Below are 22,914 nucleotides of genomic sequence, written 5' to 3' on the forward strand. Positions count from 1 at the left end.
TTGACCATACATATATTTCCAGAATGCTCACAGTGCAGGCTTGTGCCTCTTATATCTCAGCAAAAGTTTTGTGCACATGTGAGTTCGAAGATGTGAACTTACGTCTTCCTAAGAGATGTGTACATGCATGATTGTCTTGAGATATTTGCCATTGACCCTAGTCAACATGTAGCTGGAGATTTGGGTTAAGAGTGTCAGTGGGAAAAAGCACAGTATGGGGTGCAGTTGAGTTTGTGTATGAAGGTAACATGAATTCATTAGCCATGGATGAGATCTACCCCTCTACTCTGCTCTCGTGAGACCTCACTTGGAGTACTGTATACAGTTCTGGTGTCCTCAACATAAGAAGGACATGGAGCTGTTGGAGCAAGTCCAGAAGAGCTATAAGGAGTTATATACAACGATGATACAGGGGCTGGAGCACCTCCTGTATGAAGATAGGCTGAGAAAGTTGGGGCTGTTCATCCTGGAGAAGAGAAGGCTGCATGGAGACCTCATAGCAGCCTTACAGTATCTGAAGGGGGCCTACATGGGTGCTGAAGAAGGACTCCTCGTCAGCAATTGTATCAATAGGACAAGGGGGAATGGGTTTAACTTAAAAAGGGGATATTTAGGTTGGATATAAGGAAGAAGTTCTTTACTGTGGGGGTAGTGAGGCACTGGAACAGGTTGCCCAGAGAAGATGTGAATGCTCCATCCCTGGCAGTGTTCAAGGCTAGGTTGGACAGGGCCTTGAGCAACCTGGTCTAGAGCACAAGATGCATAAAGTAAGACTATTAAGGCACATACGTACATGGAAATATTTGTTCCCTCACCTTCAGGAAGTCAAAGTTCTTGAACATATCAGCAACTTTCTCAGCATTTCTACCTTCATGGAGGAAATCCAGCTCCAAGGGCAGATTCTTCTTAGCTTCTTCCACCAGCCACATGAACTCAAAATCTGGAAAGATCTGCTTCACAACCAAGAGGAGAACCTGAAGACAAGGAACAGGCAATCTGCTGCATCCTGGCTCCAAAGCCTCAGCCACACACAGTACGGTTTTGATAGAATCATTCCATGTAATTTACAGGGAGAAAAAAAACCAAAACAAAACAAAACACACACACACACAAAAAAAACACCAAACCAAACACAACAAAAAAAAAAACATCAAACCAAGCACAACAAAAAAACAATCTCTAAGTGCTTGTAGGGTTCCTGTAGTATTGTAACTCAACACATGGTGCCATGCTTTGGGCATGCAACATAAATTTTGGCTTGCTTTTCCATCCAGGAGCATCTAGGAGTTAAATGATGGCACAGACAGCAAATGGAGCCCAGCTGCCTGCTGCCTAGAAGCAAGAGAAAGAAGCTGTGGAGAAGAGACCACATGGTCAAATCTCTCCAAGGGCATTGCCCAGTAGTGACCCTCTTCTGAGTCCTATGGTTCTACATATCACTGTTTGGCTTCACTTGAACAACCCTCAGATAATGCAGAAGAGGAAGATCTAAAGTGAGGCTTAACTCAGTGTTACTTCTTCCACTGCAGAGCAAGAATTTTGCTAGCATAGAAAATCCACTGGGCAGTTCAGAGAAGACAGTGGAGTTTGCATACAGGTATTAGACTACAGAGAGCACTTCTGGTGGGGGTCAGAGGGCAAGTTGCTCCTCAGCATCAGTCACAGCCGCCCTAAGCAATGCTGAGGTGGTGTTTTGCAAGTGTCATACATTCACCACCTGCCATTCTCTCCTTAAAGGGATCAGGTATTCAGCTGCACGGGGCCTTGAAAGGCCCAGGAGAAAGGTTGCTGGAAATGTTTGCTTAAAGCAGTGATAAGCAGTCCTTCTTGAAGAATATCAAAATTGTGCAATTGGATGGCTTAATCAAAATTGTACATCAGCCAAGCATGCTTTCTGCTCAAATGAAGGGCCAGTTTCTCCACCAGTGACACAAATTTACATAACTGACAATCTGAACCGCATCTTAAAGAAAATAACATTTGGGGTTTTTTAACTACTTGTGTCATAAAATAAGAATAAAACATTAAGATGTGATCCACTTTGTTGTCTTCACCTTACTTGTTATGCACATCCATCTAAATATGAAAATTGACTTATTAATGTGTTCCTGGACAGTTTTCCTTTCTAGATGTCTGCAACTGAGGTGGAAATCCCTGCAGAGCAGGAGGAACACTTGAAGCACACGCAGAAAGCTGCTATCATTGAAATGTATGACAAAAAGTAAATTTATGAACCATCACTGCTCCTGTTCAGCTGTGTGAAAACATTTGTTCTCCACCCCTGTTTCTACTTCTCTTATCTAAATGTCAGTTCCAAACTCAATGTTCCTTTAAAAATGTAATCACCAGGTTCCAGACACCATTGAATGATTTTTCAACTGTTATACCTAGAAGCATAAATCCTTTCAAATTTATGTCACCCAAATGAAAAGTAACCAGCCATCTTCATGAATGTGTACATAAACTTTTTAGGGGCTGCAGGATTATTTCATTGGTGCCTGATGTGAGAAAATTCATGCATTGTTTTTTGCTTTCTTCAAATGCTCTTTTGAATCAATTTACCAACTTGACCATCAGCAGGGACAAACTTAACAAGTATTTGGCCTATCCCTTTTCTGACATGTGTCTAACATTGTCTTGAAGTAAGTATTGATGTAGGAAGAATAATGAAGTATCTCTCTCTGGATTTACCAGATGCTGTACTGATTCTTAAAGAGTCAGCACTGATGCCATGAAATCATAAGTGAATTCAGGAATTTTCCATCTAGCTTTTTCCATCCAGATTCCTTCCCTTCAGTCTCTAAATAAGACAATCTCCGTCAATATTTAAATCAGCCTGCTACCTAGCTGCAATATCTGTCTGATTCTTAAAGGACCAGTGCAGATAATCTGGCTTTTAGTGCAGCCTACAGAAAAATAGTCCTACAGAAGGATATGATAATGGGTATAAGCCAACACTTTACAAGTGGTCCTTTAAAAAATAAGAGTGCATGTGTCATGCTGTGAACTACTTTCCTATAGCTGTGTGTACACAACAGATCTTGAGGATGACAAAACAGACTGTCTATTTGAGGAAGGACAACACTAAATTGCCGAAAAGAAATACACTGGTTTAGTTTCAAGTTTCCCAGGAGATTTAGTCTAAAACCAGAAAAGACAAGAATCACTCTAAAATCATTTGTTTAAATGTCTCTTACCAGTATAACCAGCAATCACAATAACATACCACTGCTGGTGGGGGGGGAGGTATTTTTCTATTATACACTCTGTTAAAAGGGCAAACGGCCCAACAGGGATTTAGGTCTTGGCTCATACCTACATCATCTTCTCACTGCCCTGGTTTCAGAGTCTTTCATTACCTGCCCATCCTTCTTCCCTGACTGCTTAGTTTCTGCCATCCTTTTCTGGGCAGGAATGAAGGATGCCATAAGCCCCTTGAGATCTGCTGTGCTGTGATTCACAAAAGCAAACTCATTGGGCAAACCACTGCAGTAAGTCCTGGAGAGGACCAGAATCAAATCCAAATCCTCAGCTGGACCCAAAACTAGTTTAAACAGCTCTCTGTTCTCAAAACAGAAATACCACATCTTATTGGTATATCTTTATTGAACCCCAAAAATTTCACTACAAATTCAGAATAAATATTCAGCTGCAATGTGATGTGCTCCAGCTGGAACCATCTGTGCTTCTTTGCAGACTAGCCACAATTATTCAAAGCTGGGTGTTTTAGATGTCTAAAGAAGCTTTAGCTATGATGTGCTTCTCTGAGAGTGTGCCCACAGGGTCTTTGATAGGATCTTTGATTCCTGATCTTCTGTGATGGTGAACTTTGTGTCACTGCATCAACAGTACCCTCTTAAACACTTACCAGCCCCCTTCAGCCTACCTCCTGAAGCCACACTGGAATTTAACTGAAAAATACATGCTAATCATGTAGAATGATTTTTCCTTGGCTACACAGCACTGACTGCAAGGAGAAATGAGGCCAGTTTAATCAACCACTTAACAGTCTCTCTTCACAGGCTGAAGAGAGACGTCAGGACTCACTCTCTAGTTCTTAAATCTCATATGGACTTACTCTCACGTCATTCACATTTACCTGTTTTCTTCTTCTGCCCTCCTTCACTCTTACCCTTTTCCTCAGTCTTTCCAGCCACACAATCGCCCACACTGCAGTCCTCACCACTTTCTGTATTATTCCCATAAGGCAACATTTATCTCTGGGGAGGTTTCAAAGCGACACGATGGTGGTATAATACCTGCTTAAACCATGACACAGTGTGAATGTGGCCCCCACACGTTCCGATGGCAATTGCTCTGTAAGTCAAAGCCAACAGGTAGTTTTACCTCTATGAGCAAAATATCCTTGGAGCTCTGAGCTTGAACCTTTGGGTGCTGGATTTTCACTGCCACCGTTCTCCCATCCTGCAGCACTGCTTTGTGCACCTGGGCTAGAGATGCTGCTCCCAAGGGAGTGTACTCAAAACTCACGAAGAGCTCTTTTATCTGCCAGAAGAAGAGAGAGAAGCATCAGCTTGGGGTGCGAGAGACTATTCTAAAGAAAGCCCAGCCCACAGGACAGAGATAGCATGTGCCAAAGCTGGACAGGCTCAGCCCTTTCATCCTTTCCTTGTTCCCCGCCTGAGCCTTGTCACTGCTTGGACTCCCAGTGAAGCCTGCCAAGCACGAAAGTGCCCTGGAGATACTCTGCTCATGGAAACCTGTGGTAGAGCCCCAGCATCACATTTCATCTAGTACATGGAGTGGCCCGGCAGCATGTGAGGGATCCCTCCAGGCTGTCCTGAAAATGGGCTGGAGCAATTATGGTCAGCATCCTTGGTCACTACAGGGTGCAGAAGCCAACAGCTGTCCCTTTTCATGTATTTCTTTTGCAGATATTTATATGCCACCCACCATCACCCCTGAAACCTGACTGCATATTCCCATGCATTATAGCAGTGTCACCTAGCTTACTTGGTGAAAGCCAGGATGACCAGGAGCAGTGGTAAGGGCTGGATTCAAGGCAGGGGGACAAAAATTAGAGTTTGTGCTTCTTATGACTTGCCCTGAAAATACATTTCATGTGATGGACTTTCTCATACCCTCTGCAAAATTAACCAGTGCTCCCTGCTCACAAAAAGCACCAGGTGGGGTTAGCAAAGCACTCTATGGGCAGGAAAGGAAATTATTGGTAGCTCTGGTCATGCAACTCAGGATTAGACTATAAGGAGAGTTGCAGATGAACAAGCAGATTCACCAGGGGAATACAAAACCTAAACAGACATGGGTGAGACAATGGGAGATGGACAAAGGCCCATCTGTCCTGCATAATACAGAACCTTGCTACAGACCCTCAGCGCAGCACCAGGCAGCCAGGACCCTGAAAACACTATTACTATGGTCACTAGAGATGCCATTCTTGCACTGTTAAATTAGCTTGGAGGGAGTGCCAACATGGTTATGTGGCTTCAAGCACAGAGCTGGTTCATGTAATGCTAGTTGAGGGTTTCTGTCCTGCTCTGTAGAGCAAGGTGCAGAGAAGGCTCTGAGGTAGCCAAGAAGTCAGCAAAGGGAACCTATCCCACACTTCCCACAGGCTGGACTGATTTTGGGTGAGCGGTTGAGAAGCCTATAATTTATGCAGTAACAAAAAAGAAAGAATGTCAGTGCATTTTTATAACCTGCTTTTTAAAAGGTAATTAAAGATGGGAGCTGCAGCGAGCTAGTAATTAAATATGAATAAAGACCTTCTAAGCAAAGTCTTCATGCAAAGCATTAACTGAATATTCTTTTTGCTGACAAGGAAGAAAAACACTATACAAGGAGCAGCCTGTTCCCTTCCGCAGCTGCCAGGGAATGAGCCCCCTCCCACACCACCCTACCCCTTCTCTTTCAACCCCTTCCACAGAAACTATTGCTAGCAACAAACTGGAGCATTTGCAGCAATTAGATTCCAATAGAGAGTCAGCTGCCTCCAGTAATTCACTAGGAAGGTGCATTCTATTTATTTATTTAATTCCCTTTGGTCCTGGCAGCAAAGTCAATTAAGTAAAACAACTGCATTTAAAAACAACTAGTTATTTGTTTTGTAATTACAGCAGGTCCATAATTCAAACCTACTGACATTCACACCTCTAGAGAAAAAAGGTTTTCCTTTCTTCCCCTCTGCCTTTTCTTTTTCCTCTTACTTCTGGATTTTTGAGACCCTCATTTCAGATTAGTATAAAGAAAAAATCACCTAGGATGACAGACAGCTATGGGGACACATGTTCAAGACACAGGGACCTTCACCTTTTGGTGAAGTTTTTCTATCAGCTGAATAGAGGATCTGTTAAACAGAAGAGACTTAAGGTGGTCAGGAGCATGTTGGGCTAAGAGATCACAGTATCACACAGTATCACAGTATGCTAGAGATTGGAAGGGACCTCGAAAGATCATCTAGTCCAATCCCCCTGCCGGAGCAGGAACACCTAGATAATGTTACACACGAATGTGTCCAGGCGGGTTTTGAATGTCTCCAGAGAAGGAGACTCTACAACCTCCCTGGGCAGCCTGTTCCAGTGTTCCATCACCCTCACTGAGAAGAAGTTTCTTCTCAAGTTTAAGTGGAACCTCTTGTGTTCCAGTTTGTACCCATTACCCCTTGTCCTATCATTGGTTGCCACTGAGTAGAGCCTGGCTCCATCCTCGTGACACTCCCCCTTTATATATTTATAGACACCAATAAGGTCACCCCTCAGTCTCCTCTTCTCCAAACTATAGAGACCCAGCTCCCTCAGTCTTTCCTCATAAGGGAGATGTTCCACTCCCTTAATCATCTTCGTTGCCCTGCGCTGGACTCTCTCCAGCAGGTCCCTGTCGTTCTTGAACTGAGGGGCCCAGAACTGGACACAGTATTCCAGATGGGGTCTCACCAGGGCAGAGTAGAGGGGAAGGAGGACCTCTCTTGACCTACTAACCACCCCCCTTCTAATACACCCCAGGATGCCATTGGGCGCCTTAGCCACAAGGGCACAGTGCTGGCTCATGGTCATCCTGTCGTCCACTAGGACCCCCAGGTCCCTCTCCCCTACACTGCTCTCTAACAGGTCGTTTCCCAACCTATACTGGAACCTGGGGTTGTTCCTGCCCAGATGCAGGACTCTACACTTTCCCTTGTTACATTTCATCAAGTTATTAAGATCCCATAAGGATGGAAAAAAATGCAAAGAACATACTACATGAGATCAAGCTGCAACTTTCTTCAACTTTTTCAGTACCCTACATACTCATATTAAAGGACTGTACCCTTTACAGACCAGCAACCAATATTACTAGTCTAAACTGTCATAAGGGTGGTAACATCCTTCAGAGGTTAAGCACAGAACTGGGAGCTCACTGGCCTGAATCAGGTTAAGGTACATTTATAGTAAAACGACATATACATTAAATAAAATTCCACCTGCTCTCTATTTCAAAAGCTTTTAATTGCCTACACTGTCAATCCAACCATTTTCACCAGTACTGAATGCATTCAGGGGAAAAAAAAAAAAGCTTCACATATTCCCTCTGGCAGGAATCATATGGAAACATCATTTGAAGAAAGCTGTCTCTAGGAGTTCTTTTGGGCAGAAGGATTTCATTTAAAAACTTGTTATTTAGGATATGAAAACCAGGTTAGCTCTCATGTTTGTTAGAGCCACCCCGTGGCCCCGCTGCAGTTCAAGGGGAAATCTGTACATCCACAGGCTGCAGGAGAGGGCAGCAGGGGGAGGGACTGCAACAGGGCCAGAGAACTGATGGATCCTCCAGGAGCAGAAGGGCAGAGCGTGCACATGGGGGAGGGAGCAGATCACCAGGCCATTAGACGAGCAGGTGTGAGGATGAGATAAAGCAGCAGCACAATTACGCTTGGCTCCAGGACCCCCCACTTAGCAAATCACCCTCATTCATTATGAAACTGTGCTTTTGCAGCTTGCTGGAGGCAGCTAGTGCCTTGGATGCTGGCTGTGTTTCCCTGACACAGCAAAAGCAAGCGAGAGGCTGCATGACATGGAAGCAGGGAAGAGGTGAGCCAGGCTCCATACTGCCTGCCGGAGAGCAGTGTCCTTCCCAAGGGAAGGTGGCTGCATCCATTTCATGCAGGCAGGGAGTTCTTGGAGCAGGCTGCAGGCTCTTACTGCTCACAAGCATCCAGCTAATAAGCACCCTTAAGAAAAACTCTAACCATCATTTCCAGGCTGTGTAATTAGCAACGGTCTGGGACAGTCTCAAGCGCACCTGACATGGTACTTAAGGAACTCTCAAGCTTCTTTCAGGCCACAGCTGGTCTCCAAGGGCCTCATCAAACTGGCTATTACCATCTATAATCCTGGCAGGAGATGAAACAACCATAGGTTTCCAGTCAGATTTAATAAAAGTTTAAAAGAAAGAAAAGGACCTTTAGGGCTGCTCTTCCAAAAAAGCAGGCCAGCCAGCTGCTGGTTTACAGCTGTACAGGTGAGCAGTGTCCCGGCACACAGTGGTTTCCCTAGCTAGCCTTCTGTACAGCCAGCTCCCCACCAGGCACATGCTTGACCAGCAAGTGAATGTGTCACTGTATTTTGAGACAAGGAGGCACAAAAGTACAAAATGTAATCAGTTCTAAGTAATGTTAAGTTTGATGGCTTTGTAATGGAAAATAACTGCGGTGCTTGGAGGTAGTTGACATAGTTTCAGGCCCTCAGAGCCTCAATACAAAAGGTGTGAGAAAAGCAGAATAGAAGGACAGGACCTGGGGATGGGGAGTATCCCGGACTAGCAGATGTCCAGGATGAGAGCAGTTAAACTAACTGATAAGTAGAAGGCCAGGATGATTGCTATGTCTGTAATGTTAATTAAGCTTGTTGGGAAAAGTAAACGACCCTTAGAGACCACCACATTTTGTATGCATGCCGGAAACCTTTTGGAAAATGATGTAATATGCTCAGTAACCATATAAGGATGACCTGTATAGCAATTCGGGGACACACGTTAGGAGGAACTATCCCCCGTGTCTCCCGGCACCGCAATAAAGAATACCTGCTTGTCAACTTGAAACTCTGTTGGCAAGTTTGTTCCTGGAGTTTTCTCCGAATCAATTTCACTGGCTGGAAATACAGCCCTGACTGTCTAGTTCTAAAGAATGAAGCTCATTTAATTTTAAATATGCAAAATCTTTTCAGGAGTGTTGGTGTTAGTATTCACACCTCAGAGAGCTGATAAAAAAGCTCTTACAGGATCTATCTACTTAGACACTTATTAGGATGTATTTGTGCTGAGGTTGCACCTAGAGACAATCATTAAGCCCAGAGTACCATCGTATGAGATGCATAGCCATGGCGGGCCCTGCACAAACTCACACTTTCCAGGAGTCCCCTGTTGAAACCTACAGGCATCCTCACATGGTGAAGTGCCTTCCCAAAGCACATGCCTCTCTGCCTGAAGTCTGTGGCACACACCAGCTGATGCTGCAACCCCGAGTATCAGAATGCCTTGGTATTTATGTGAACCCTGTTCTTAAACACTTAGGAAGTTACTGGAAGTCAGTTGGATTTAAACTTCTGAATCCTGAGTCCTTTCTGAAAGTATTACCATACATGACCTGTCCAGCATGTTCTGAGAAGTCTTTGACAGAGATGGGATTTAACCCAGATATTCCAAGTTCCAGCCTGATGTCTTAATCTCCAAACCTTAAATGTTAACTGTGCATGTCTTGCTAGCTAATTTCTTTTGAAATATACTGTCTTTTAATCCCAACCTTTTTATATCCATGCGCTGCAGCAAATGATCAAATATTACCACCTGCTTTCAACCTGCCCACTCCACAGAGAGGTATATTCCCTTCCCTCGACAGAAAGGCTGCTAATAAGGTATGCTGGAGCAGAACCCTCAGTCTTGGAGCCCCTTCCTGGCTCAGCACTATGTAACAACATCCCAAGTGGGATGTGGTGACTCTGCTCTGCCATAGCAACCACAGCAGATGAACACTGTCCATGTGTTAGCACTCCATTCAGGACAAATTCAGAGTACAGTGGGATGCAGAATCACTAACAGAAGTTGTCTCAGCAGCCCAGCCCTGTTTAGCTGGCAGGTTGAGCCCTTTCCTGCACAGTGCTCCAGATCCCTGTTATGTGATATAGCCAGAGTAAGGCCACTAAAGGGTCTAAGTAAAAAGATTTTGCATTACAAGTCCTACCCAGGGGGTTTCCAGCAGAGTCCAGGATAGTTTTGAAAATTCTGGTTTTCCACAACTACTTACAAAAAACCTTTCCTCTGCCAGAGCTGAGCCACTCCAACACAGGTAGTGTCAGCAAGGTGACTTTCAAATGCTCAGCATTTCCCAGGGGAAGAGAGTCCTTCACCAAAGCATTTCTAAACTGCCTTCAAATATTTCCCCGGACTTCAAAGGAAACTTCGGCCTGGAAAGACAGACAATGGGAAGGGAACATCACAGAGCTCTATGAAATCACTTCTGTCAGAGACAAGAGGATTGGGAATGCTTGTTCACTCCATAGAAGTACTCAGGAGCAGCAAACTGTCAGTTAGAACACAAGATTACCAGATGGCATGATTAGAAAAAGCAAAAAGAAGTATTTTTTCCCCACCAATTATACTGTGGAACTCATTGCCACAGGATGCTATGAATATCAGAATTCTAGGTGGGTAGATAAGTCAATAAAGAAAATCCATCACAAGTTATTAAACACCAAGATACAATCTCTGGCCCAGGAAATCTCTATAATCTTCATCTTACTAGAAGATGGAAAATCATACCAAGTAAAGCTTAACTGTATGCCTGTCATGCTTTTATAGCCTTTGTCTCTTAGCCAATATTGGTTACAGCTGGAGGCAGTGGTGGACTTCAGTTTCTGGTCTGATCTTCAGAAGCTCTTCCCACCAGACTTACCAGTCTCAAAAGTTACTTTTATCAGAAAGTTACTGATAGATCCTGTAAGTTTCTGAGAGTGCAAAAGTATGGGGGAACCACAGCTGGCCCAGTCTCTGGTAACAGCGCATCTTGATGAAACCTCTGTCATGTAACTTTCAGACAATAAAGTTGCTTCTGTTAACAAAATATAGAGATGTGCCAGAACGGAGTGCAAATATGCCCATATCAGGGGACTGCCAGTCTGGCACCTCTGGGAAGCATGCAGCAGGAGCTGACACCATCTCAGACTAAGGACCTCTACAGATACTTCACTGTGCTCCGCAGCTTCACCTATCACAGATGTTCAAAACAATTCACAAAAAGGGGCCCAACAGGGATGATGCTACTCTCTTATCACCAAAAAGCAATGCAAACTGAAACATTCAAAACCTCGGCTGCAATTTCACAGCAGATCTCTTCTTCTGATCACAGCATACTGTAATTGTTCCCAAGTCTTTCATTTTGTATTTGGAGATAGCAATCTATAAGATGACTTGCTACTAAAGAAGGGGCTGACTAGGCAGCACAGGATTAACTTGAACTTCTTGCCTCCAGGATACTCATCAAAGGCCATGATACAACAGAGCTATATTAACAACAGTATTGTGTCTAGATGGCCAGGAACAGTTCACAATCTCCTAGCATTTTGTTGCCATGCAGCAGTACAGGAAGATATATATGGGGAAGCTAGTATAAATCCATTCAAGACAAAGGGAATCATAGACTTGGGAGAAAGGTCCCTGGTGGAAGCTGACAGCAAGAAAGTGACTGAGGCAGGTAAATTTTGCACATCTCCTTGTGCTGCGATTCTTCAAACTGTAATTGCTTTAATGAGGTGACTCAGTTCATCTGTTTTTTCCATTCCTGATGGAGAGACAGCACTGAACTGGATCATGAATCCATGGATGGCAATTTGCTAAGGCAAACTCAGTCTGCAGGAGCTTTCTGAGATTTACACAGGTATCATGATGTCTGCAGCCTCCCAGCTGTGACAGCGTGGGGCACTGTTAAAATGGGAAGGGAGTAGGTTTCCATGGGAAGCTTTGGGGGCTGCAGCTGTCAGCTTAACACTATGTACTACAATGTCCCCTCTATTTCATGTGACAGAACAGCTAAAGACTTACTCAGTTCTATGTCTGATACAGCACTTTTAAGGCTTGTGGCTCCCAGAAATTTTGGAATTCACTGCATTGACACTAGGGCCCTATTGCTTTCAAAAGTCTGAATGCCCTTCCTGGACTAGGTTTAAGGGTTGCAAACTTCACCCTAGGCTGGTCACCTTTGCAAGAACATACACATAGCTGTCCCTGGACTCACTGGTTCCTGCAAGTCTGCAAGACCAGACTTCTAGGCATGAGAAAAACATTACCTTGGAGTAAAGCAACCTACACAGACAGGGAATTTGGTTTTTTTCCATTGTCCCAGCCTTTCTATCCCCTCTATGAAAACAAAATGTCACAGTGTTGCTCTGAGAATTATTAAGACAGCAAAAACTGAAAGATTAGATTTATCGCAGCAGACAGTGGATTATGAAGAATAATTCATCAAATGTCAGAACAAACAGCCCACAATTTATAGGCGGCTTTGTTGAGTCAGTGAAATCTGATTGGACTTCTCCCCACCTAATGAATGCCAAGCTTAATTGATGGTTCCTAAATGCATCTGTCAAGAACATGTATTTATTAACTCAATATTTTTAATAATATTGTAGATATATACAGAATAGTAGTTTTATTCTGAATGGATTCCCTGGTGCTCATATTATACATACATGAAAGTGTGCACCTATATAGAGGTATACCCTCCATCCAAATGAATACAGGTAAAAGGTATCAGTGTATTCTGACGCACTGAAACAATTACATGTGGCTTATTACATAAAATCCCTGCATCTTTCAGTGCACAGGATGGCAAGCATTGTGGTCCATTTCAAGGGGAGATGTGCATTAAGGTGCCTGCCTAGAATTTTAAAGAGCTCTTCCTGATATCCCCTGTGATGCTGGGCCACACTATGTCACAAAGCTCATGCACAGGTAAGAAGAATTAGGGCTGTCCAGTCAGCTATAAATCTGCCCTTACCTAATTTCTTAGGATCAAATTTGTAACTTTAGTATCTTTTTAAAAACCTCTCTGTACAGTACACGTATAGCAGTTATTACACACACAGCCACAGACATGTAACTTCATCTGCCAATGGTATATACATTTGCTCCTGGTATGCTGATCACTGCTAACTTGATTAATCACTGCTAACGTTGCACAGCAATAGCACAAAATGAGGGCTGTCCATCAGCCATCAGCCTTTCTTCTCAGAAAAGGCTGTGAGCCAGCTGGGATATGAAGTTCATCTTTTCCTGTTATTTCTACCTGCTACCACTTTGTTATGCAGCAGCCCACTACTAGCAATACCACAGAGAATCTCCTCTGTGATCCTGCCAACAGCACTTCCCAGTCACAAAGCCATCAGTGTTACACAAAATGAGCTCTGCTAAAGGAAATGTCCTTGATCCCATCATCTGGAGAAAAAAGCTGGCTCACTCATTCACTACCAGATACCTAGGATACTGGCTATTCCCTGTTCTGCTAACCTACCATCCTCTTTCTCCAGTCTCTTCTGACTAGAAAAACACTGAGAAAGCCTACATAAACCCACCGTTGCTTTCAACTCATCCATCCACTGAGCTGTACAGCAACATATCAGTCTACTTGCTATAATAGCTTTAACTGTTACAGAGTCATACTTTGAGGAAAAGCATCTTTTATTCCATCCCTGATGACTCCTACTATTTAACAGTACATGCTCAGACACACACATGGTAGCTTCATTTATTTTCCTAAGTCAGATTCTTAAGACAAGGCAGAACTGTCTGAGAGTATCACTCATCCTGGATCGAAACCAATCTCAGTGGTGACAGCTACAACAGGCAGTAACAGCAAGGAGCAGACACAGGTGATGTGGATCTCCCAAGATCCTACTGGTGAAGTGGACCTCATCTCCTTTCTTGCCAAACGGTGAGCCACTTACTCATGGCTCCCACAAACAAACAATATTCAGTCCAATAAAAGCAAGGATTGTCTGTCATACCCAGACTAGAACCTAAGTGGCTTAGGAACACCCCCTGGCTGGCACAAGGAGATAAATGTTTTTCAACAGTTAAGCTACTGGGTGTCCTACTACCTTCCAGAGACACAGGATACTAAGATTAACAGACTAGCTCAGAACTCAGAGTTAATGCTTTCAGCAGTTGGAGTTCTACAGGTTTTCTACTAGCATCACTACAGCCTCTTCTATGATTAGCTTCATTCAGCTGTTCTTTGTCCAGGTGCTAGTTTCACAAAGCACTCTAAAAGCAGAGACTACACAATTAGACTTCTGACACAAGGCAGACATCAAGGTGGGTAGTCAGAAAACAGAGTCCACATATTAACTACAAGGCTAGCACATCTTCAATAGCACAAGCACATATAGCAAACCAGAGAGAAGAAACAGCAAAGCTGGGATGAATCAGAACAAGTCTCTGACCCCTTCACCAGCGTGAACATTACTCCTGGTGGAAGCACTCCATTTCAGACAATGCAGATAGCTTTTCTTCCGCTTGCCTGTAATTCCACACTCAGAATTAAATTCCAGGAAATTCTTTATTTCCAAAATGCCCATTACCAAAGAAAAGGTTTTGCTGTTGGAAGTCGCATCATAATTTTACACTGCAAGTCCAGTTCACTTCTCTATAAAGAAGTTGGAAGAACCTTGAACCATAGAAATCAATTATTTCCTCAGGATCCATCAAGTGATAATAAAGTCCCTTAACCCTGACATGGCCATTGGGAAAATGCTTATTTTATGTTTTCAGATACAGTTAATCCGCACAAAGATCTGGCTTACTCAGTATCCCATTTCTTTTCACCTCAGAATAAACATCTTGTGCAGCTAGTCACCTTCCCACTATCCTAACCACTTCCACAACCCAGTCTGTCTGTGACTGGCCTCCAACAGCAGCCAGTGTTTCCTGATCCAGAGAGTCAAGCCAGAGTCCACCAGCAACTATGCTTGTTTCGAGAAAGTGGAGAAAGATAAGCTCTCAAAGTGCACATTAAATAGTGTCACTATGCACTCTATTTTGCATGATATAATCATTCATAGTCTATGCAAAATGCACAGGCCAAAGCAGAGCAAAGCTGAGGCACTTATATGTGTATATATATACACACATATATATATTCCTGTTCACTTCCATTCTATCATGCTGAAAAAGAAAGTAGTGACTTGTGAGCTATTTACTCCTTTCAAATAGTGCAGGCTATGAGGTAGATGCTTCAACCTGCCCCATGTTCCCTGCCCTCCCTTTGTATATACAAATGCTTTCCTTCCTCTTAATTTGCTCTTTCATCTTGAGCTGTCTCACACTTGAACAATGCTCATTAAATCCACTCTTTTCTGTCTTTTTGGAGAAATATTACTTCACTTGCATCTCTCCTGTCTGTGAGGATGGAGCCACACTTGTCAATCATTCAGACAGACTGGAATCACAACCCTCAAGAGCATACAGACTGCTGCAGAGACAGAACCATCAAATCACAGAACAGCCCAGGCTGGAAGTGAACATCAAAAGATCATCTGGTTCAACATTTCGTGGGAAAGGGAGCCTGGGTAATACTATCACATCTTGAAAACCTCCAGAGATGTGGACTCTACCCCATCCCTTGGGAGGTTGCTCCCATGATTGATAGTAATGAATGTTAAAAATTACTTTCTTATATCAAGATGAAGCCTCTCCTTAAATGACACAGGGATGGGGCCAGCTGGCACATTAAGCAAGAAGGTAAGATTTAAGGAAGTACCCAAACTCAAAAGCAAAGGGATTTCTGAGACTTTTTTGACTCGAGGCATAAACACATCCCTACCATCACTGGCTGAAGTCTGAGTAGGAAAGGGTCAACAGACCCACAGCAAACAGGCTCCACTTTAGTCACAGACAAGCAGAGGGAGGCTCTGTTGAGGACTGCAGAGATGCCCCAAGGGCCCTGTCAGCAGTAAGCCTGCACAACAGCAGCAGTCCAGTGAGAAATAACCAGCTGCCAGAGCCTGAGAATATATAGGGACCTTCGGGAACAAACACTACCTGTGCCTCATCTCAAACGCTTCTGATTCAGCTTTGAAAGCCCGGGGGGTTTTGACAAGTGTATGAGAGAAGGGGTTGGGAGAGAAATGTCTGTGGGCACATTCATGTGACTGTACAGAGAGTGGTGAGGGGATGTCTGCAGGTGTATGTTTGGAAGAGGTGGGCTACAAGTATCTGATTGGCAAGCAAAGGTGTGGCAGGGCTTACACAGAGTTAAGGAGGAGGCATGGGGCAGTGCATTTGTGTGCACAGCTTGTGTAGGGAACGCTAGGCAAAATCCTCCATCCACAGAGAGGCAAGTGAAGAACAGGGTCAGGACATGTGTGCGTACAGAGGCAGGTTGTGTAGGGGGAGCAGAGGGCTATGTTGCAGGATACGTATCTGGCAGCACAGCACTGAATATATGTGAATATATGCTATACTGACAGACCCTTCTACTCCAGCACCTAAAATGGGGGGGAGAGGGGCATACTCCCATGAGTACTATGTGAAATGCTTTTATGTCCCTCCTCAGAAAGGGATGAGGGAAAAGTGTTTCTAGGCCTGGGACAAAGAGCAGGAATGACAGAACGAGCATTGCAAAATCCAATAGCCTGTCATCAGGGTGGGCAGAGGCACAGTACAATTAAAACATGCAGAGGGCAAAGCCCAGTCCCAGCCAGATTCCGTCCAGCTATGTCCCTTACTCAGGCTTAGGTCATAATTATATTGATGGAAGAGTGATAAAGTTTCATTGAAGCACAGCATTGCCTCAGAGTAATAGGGCAGGGAAGCAGTAGTGAGGATCTGAGGTGGACATGGAAGTACATGCAGCCTGGAATATGCGGGCAGCTCTGTCTGAATTGAACTCGTACCAGGAAAGGGATATAATGAGGTCGCTGTGTTAGAAGAAAGATGCTAAAAAGGTAGTAAAATCCTGCTGAAGATGTGAATCTCATAAGCCAGTTACTGGTACTGACTGTACCTTGATGAGATACTGAAACACCAGCACACCTGGCAGGTCAGTCAATGCAAGCAGCACAGTTGGATGCAGAGACTGAAGTTCAGGTAGAACAGCTGACAAAGAGATCTGGATGGGACCCTGGAGCTTGTATCCTTTACAGCCTACTCTCAGAAAAAACATACAGAGATCCAGAAAAGTCACTTAAGACATGGTGAATTAAGAAATGGCGAATTAAATCCACAACTGACTGCCAGCAGCACCACTGGCACCATGCTGGGAAAGGGGTTCCATGCATCCCCTAATGACCAGTCATACAAACCCTGGAGCTCAGAGCGCTCTGCACTAGCCCAGAGAGGAAAGCCCTATGCTAAGCCACTGACATAATTTCCTGCATCCTTCTTGTCAATCTTTCCTCTGAATATCAACATCTCCTTTCTTCTCCTGCCCATATTTCCCATAGTTTTCATGACTCTGCTCTGATCCATCTCCTCCTTCTACAGCTGATTTATTATCTGTCTCTTCTTCCTCTTCCTCTCATGTTTTTTCCCTTGCCCCCACATCTTGTTGAGCTGCCAGGTCCCTCGTTCAGGGATGTAACTCAGCTGATTTACTCTCCTTAAAGCAGTGTCTGCTCTCATGTAAATCACACTCCAAACCCAGCCTGTGAAATGGGCTTGTTCACTAAACTCTATGAATAGGAAAGTAGGCACAGCTGGCCTATTCATAATCAACATAAAAAATAGATTAGCACTTTACAGATTAAACATTATCGTTTCAACAGTTAACATAAATCAGCTACGCTTACAGGCCTAGCATTGCTGCTGTCACTGCAGAGTGACAAGCATTGCAAAGGGAAGGGCTACCAGTTTGAGGTGCAGTGAAAAACAGTTCATTTGTCTTCCACCTCAGATATAAGTTCTCTTCTGACACCCCCAGGGCATACTGCTAGAAGTTGTTACAAGGAGAAAAGTGAGCTACGGAAACAAAGGTAGGGGGTTAATTTTGATTAATTCACATGCATTTCTGAGCAATCCAGCAACCCACTATTTTAGAGACAGAATTCAATTGCCCTACTTCTTTCCTTAGGAAGCTCTGCTCAAAAACAGACAGAGCAACAGAGTCAGGCTCTGGAATGAGAACAGGACAGAGCCTCTAAATGCTGACTGGTATCTAGCTTTGTTTCTTACAGTCCAAAATCATTGGGTTCCTGTGGATGAGGGTAAAGCAGGTTTTTTGATTCTACCTATTGTAAACAGGAGCACCCATCTCAAAAAACACCTCTTCATAACCTGGGGAGCCACCTCACCAAAAGGCCAATGAGTGTGATTCACTCCAGACATGCCCTGTAGAGAGTAGCCTAGAGAGTGCTACTGGTCAGGCTGCATCTCCTCCTTCACTGGGTACAGGACACTAAGTCACTGGAAATGGTCAACCCAACACACTGTCACCAGCATGCTATGGTTCTGCAGGCAACAGAGAGACAAGGCCCACAGAACCAGTACAGTCCATACCCTTGCCTTCCTTTCTGATCACTCACTAAGAACCACACAGTGTCTTACATGTTTAGCTTGGAGCAGTCAACCTGTAGTTCCTGAGCTGGTCTTCATGATTGAAAGGAATAGACAAAGGCCTTCGACAGAATACCCCATTAAGAACCAGCCTCGCAGCTCTTTCAAACAAAAATTTAAAATTAAAAAGGAAGAAAAACAGAAAAGAAAAAAAAGGAAAATAATAAGAGGGGTTACAGTCCAATCGACAAAGGACAGCAGGGGACAGGAGGCATGGGCTTAGAGGTTTTTCTTGGCAGCCAGGGCAAATATTCTAGCAGTTCACATAGGACAAGGCAGCAAAAGTTACATGGAAAGACTTCTTTAGTATAATGCCTCTTAACAGGCCCTGATAATTTTAATTGCTCTACCCTCCTTCCAGCCTTTCTTGATAAATAGGAATAACACTTAATAGACCTGAACCAATCAGTTACATGCAATAAGGTGTCTGGCAAAATTAGCTTTGTTCTCCACTCACAACTGATACCACCTCAGTTTCATTCACTATCTGAAATGAGCCAACTAATGTATATTTTCTACTAATAATTCCAAATTTGGAAGGGTTGGTGCTGAACAGCCTCTTCCAAGAACGTGCCAACGTGAGATGGAGTGCTTATGTGAGCACTGTAACCAGAAACTCATAGGTTTGCTTCAGCTGAGTTCTCCTGGCACAAGCAATAGGTCACGTGAGTTCATTGCTTCAGTTGCCACAGATAGCTTCACAGGTTTGGCTCTGAATGATTCATCCTGCAAAAGAAAGCACTGCAAAGCTTACAGAAAATAAATGCAAAATGTGCTTAATGTTCACAAATATAACTTGATTTCCAAAGAGAACATAAGAAAACTTCCTCTCTCAGGCTTGCCTGCCTACTAGGGACTGACACACTGCTAATGGTGGAAACATCTTTGAGACCCCTTAGATCCCAATTTTTGCTTCAATTCTCAAAATGCAAAAGCATGTTAGAAGTGAGGCCTCCCATGAGGAAATTTCCAGTGTTCTCATTCATAACAGCTTTTTTACAGGGAGGGAAACCTCTGGCCAGGGTTGAAGTGCTCTTATAGCTCAGCATCCTTCCATGGAATCAGGAGCGATCTCCCAGACAGATCCTAGAAGTGCCATAAAACAGAACTTATTAGATCACTGCACATCTTAAACATTCATAAAAATGCTGTGTGTCTATTCTGTGTTTTAAGAAAATGCAAATATGTCAAGGTCAGGCCCCAGAACTCCTTATTTCATCTTATGTCATTTGTTTCATCTAAAATAACCTATTGCCAGAAGTCACCAGACTCATTGCATCATGTTTTCATGTTCCTGATGGGTCAAGAGCCAAATAACTGGGCAGATGTAAAATTCTGAAAGAAAACAGGAGGTGTTAACCAGGCGGAATCAAGTGGGATATTAAAAGACCAGTGGGCAGGCAGATGACAGGATTCCCTACTCCCTCAGAGAAAAATCAGGCATTCTAAACCCAGCTTGGGTCTAGATTAGAGCATCAAGTAAGAATATTTCTGACTGTATCAGCAGCAGACTTTGAAAGAGAAGCCAGTCCCTCCACATGGCAGCTCAGTGCTTCTGCCTCTGCTGTGCCATAAATGCAGATTGCTGAGCAAATGAGACACACACCATGTTTGGAAAAAAGAAAGTCTCCGTATGCAAGAAGGCCACATAAGGACTATTATCCCAATTACAGATAGTATTTCCAGTGATTGTCTGGAACTGGAAGGGTTACCCATGTACTGAGAGGTGGTTTCTGCCGATGGCTAGAGCACTGCTGTGCAGCACATCTACCACCTCCACAGGACAGACACTGAACACAGCCCAACACAGCTGTGGTGTGCTCTGCCAGCCAAGATCTATTTGTATCAGAGCAACACTTCAAGTGTCATCAAAACTCTGAGAAAACTGTGCTGAGGAGAGCTTACCATCTGCACACAAGACACTACAGCCAACGAATTCCGTGCAGGTATGTCATACACTAAACCCAGGCACTTAAAATATTTTTTAAATTAAAGAAAAAAATGACACTAAGCATGCAGATCAGAGCCACTCCTTACCAGGCCATTCCCTGTTGCATTTTCTGATCTCCAGTCTTGTACTTCCTTGCAGAACTCCCTCTAAATCATACAGAATCACACCCAGATTCTGTAATCATACAGAAAACCCACTTGTATTGTAATCCTTATTAGACTGAAGGAAGTCAAAGGAGACTATCTTTTAATATCTCCACAAAACCTTCCCTGTCTTAGGCAGAGTGGCTTAGAGCACACAGGAAGAGGCTGCCATAAGCAGGACTCAGCAAATCCTCTCTGAGGACCTCCGAGCAGAGAACCAGGGTGTCCTTGGTGTGACATTAAGGCTCAGTGACACTGGAGCTTGCAAATGGAGCAAGCAGTGACACAAGGAACAGAGCAAGGTGGGCTACCTGAGCCATATGAAGCTCCCTGTTTGGTTTTCCTGTCTGCCCTTAGCAAAGGAGCAGTGGCTCCAGGCAGCTACTGTGCACACAAGAGCTTGGTGTACACCGAGACCTGAGAGTGACCGGGGCCTCTTACCAGAGACAGAGCAGGGAGAGCACAGCAGAGGCTGCAGGAGCAGCATGACCTGCAGAGGCAGCCGCTCCTGCCTTTCAGTTGAGTAATGCAGGCCCATTTGTTCTGGGTGACATTAATGCTATTCGCCATCCATCTCAGACTCTTTAAATTACCTTTTTATGGCCCAAATCCTTTTCATAATTGATAAAAATCTCTTTTTTATATCCTGAGTTATTGAAAAAAATGTGAAGTTTTTTATTCCTCATTATAGTTTTAATCCAAATGTGGTTTTCATTGACAGCTGCTTGGAAGCCTGTCAGGGCCTACTGAGAGACTCAGAGGGGTGGATGAAGGGCCAAATCCTCCTGTCCCACTTCCCAGCCCCTCATATTGTCAAGAGTAATGGCTACCACTGCCCAGCGCCCACTGTGGTGGGTAATGGAGGGTAGGTATGAAAAGATTTCCTGTGATGTATATAACATCCATAGTATGCAGAAGAGGCTCTCGCTGACCCAGATCTGGTCTCCTGTCTGCTAGCAATGTGCGCAAGGGCCAGCTTCCACAGAGCACCCCAGCACAGAGATGCTGGGGTGAGGTACTTAAGGACAGAATAGAATCATAAGCTGTGGGAGACCTGGGTGTTCAGTAGAGCCATTCAGCATCAGTCCCATAACCCCAGTCAACCATGAGTTTGCACTGACTGTGCCACACACCAGGACTTTTGAGAACACACAGCCACAAGGCTGTGCAACACCAGAGGAAGCAGGCAAGTGTCCTGGCATCCTGGATGGGTTAGACAACAGTGCCAGCATGGGAAGAGGCTTTCTGGGGCTATATCAGGATCTGCAGCATCATGATCTGAAGACCTTGTGATCTAGCAGGGTAAATGCACCTTCTCTAGGGCAACATAGGGAGCCAACTACAGAATCATAGAATCTAGAATAGTTAGGTTTGGAAAGGACCTTAAGATCACCAAGTTCCAATCCTGCTGGCTCATGTTGAGTTTCTCATCGACCAACACCCTCAATCTTTCTCTGCAGGGCTGCTCTGAATCTCTTCTCTGTCCAGCCTGTAGCTGTGCCTGGGATTGCTCCAACCCAGGTGTAGGACCTTGCACTTGGCATGGTTAAACTTCACGAGGTTGGCATCAGCCCACCTCACAAGCGTGTCAAGGTCCCTCTGGATGGCGTTCCTTCCCTCCAGCGTATCGACCGAACCACACAGCTTGGTGTCATTGGCAAACTTGCTGAGGGCGCACTCAACCCCACTGTCCATGTCAGCAAAGACATGGACAAGTCTTGAACAAGACCAGTCCCAACACTGATCCCTGAGGGACACCACTCGTTACTGGTCTCCAGCTGGACATTGAGCCACTGACCACAACTCTTTGCGTGCAGCCATCCAGCCAGTTCTTTATCCACCGACTGGTCCATCTATCAAATCGATGTCTCTCCAATTTAGAGACAATGAAGTTGTGTGGGACAGCGTCAAATGCTCTGCACAGGTCCAGGTAGATGACGTCAGCTGCTCTACCCCTATCCATCAGCTCTGTAGCCTGGCCACCAAATTGGTCAGGCAGGATTTCCTCTTAGGGAAGCCACGCTGGCTGTCACCTTTCACACCTCATGTGAAAAAAAAAGAAAAGTGGCTCATATTCCCTTGTGAACAACTTAGATGCTGTAGTACATGGATGTAATACCCAACAGCCTATTGAAGGCCTGCCTAGCTGCTCTCCCACAGGGCTGAACACTGCTTCAATAGTTTTGCAAATCAGAAGCATATGTCTCACCAGAGCTTAAAATGATAATCACCAGTTCCAGAAGGAAGGGAATCAGTCCATCT

General features: G+C 44.3%; 1 protein-coding gene across 4 annotated transcripts in view; it reads right to left on the reverse strand.

Moving 5' to 3' along the window:
• The window catches only part of ADCK1 (aarF domain containing kinase 1), an 80,588-nt gene that overhangs the window by 22,423 nt on the left and 35,251 nt on the right, over positions 1-22,914 (reverse strand). For all 4 annotated transcript variants that reach the window (XM_057428473.1, XM_057428470.1, XM_057428471.1 and 1 more), the window contains 2 exons: positions 4,348-4,506; positions 816-974 (listed from right to left, as the gene is read on the reverse strand). In XM_057428473.1, coding sequence (XP_057284456.1) covers positions 816-974; positions 4,348-4,506 — 318 coding nt within the window. The remainder of the gene's footprint in view (positions 1-815; positions 975-4,347; positions 4,507-22,914) is intronic.

This window comes from Pezoporus wallicus, unplaced genomic scaffold (assembly GCF_028554395.1).
Source record: "Pezoporus wallicus isolate ANWC-B61680 ecotype Strahan unplaced genomic scaffold, APGP_CSIRO_Pwel_v1 contig_3486, whole genome shotgun sequence".
In the NCBI taxonomy this organism is placed as follows: domain Eukaryota; kingdom Metazoa; phylum Chordata; class Aves; order Psittaciformes; family Psittacidae; genus Pezoporus; species Pezoporus wallicus.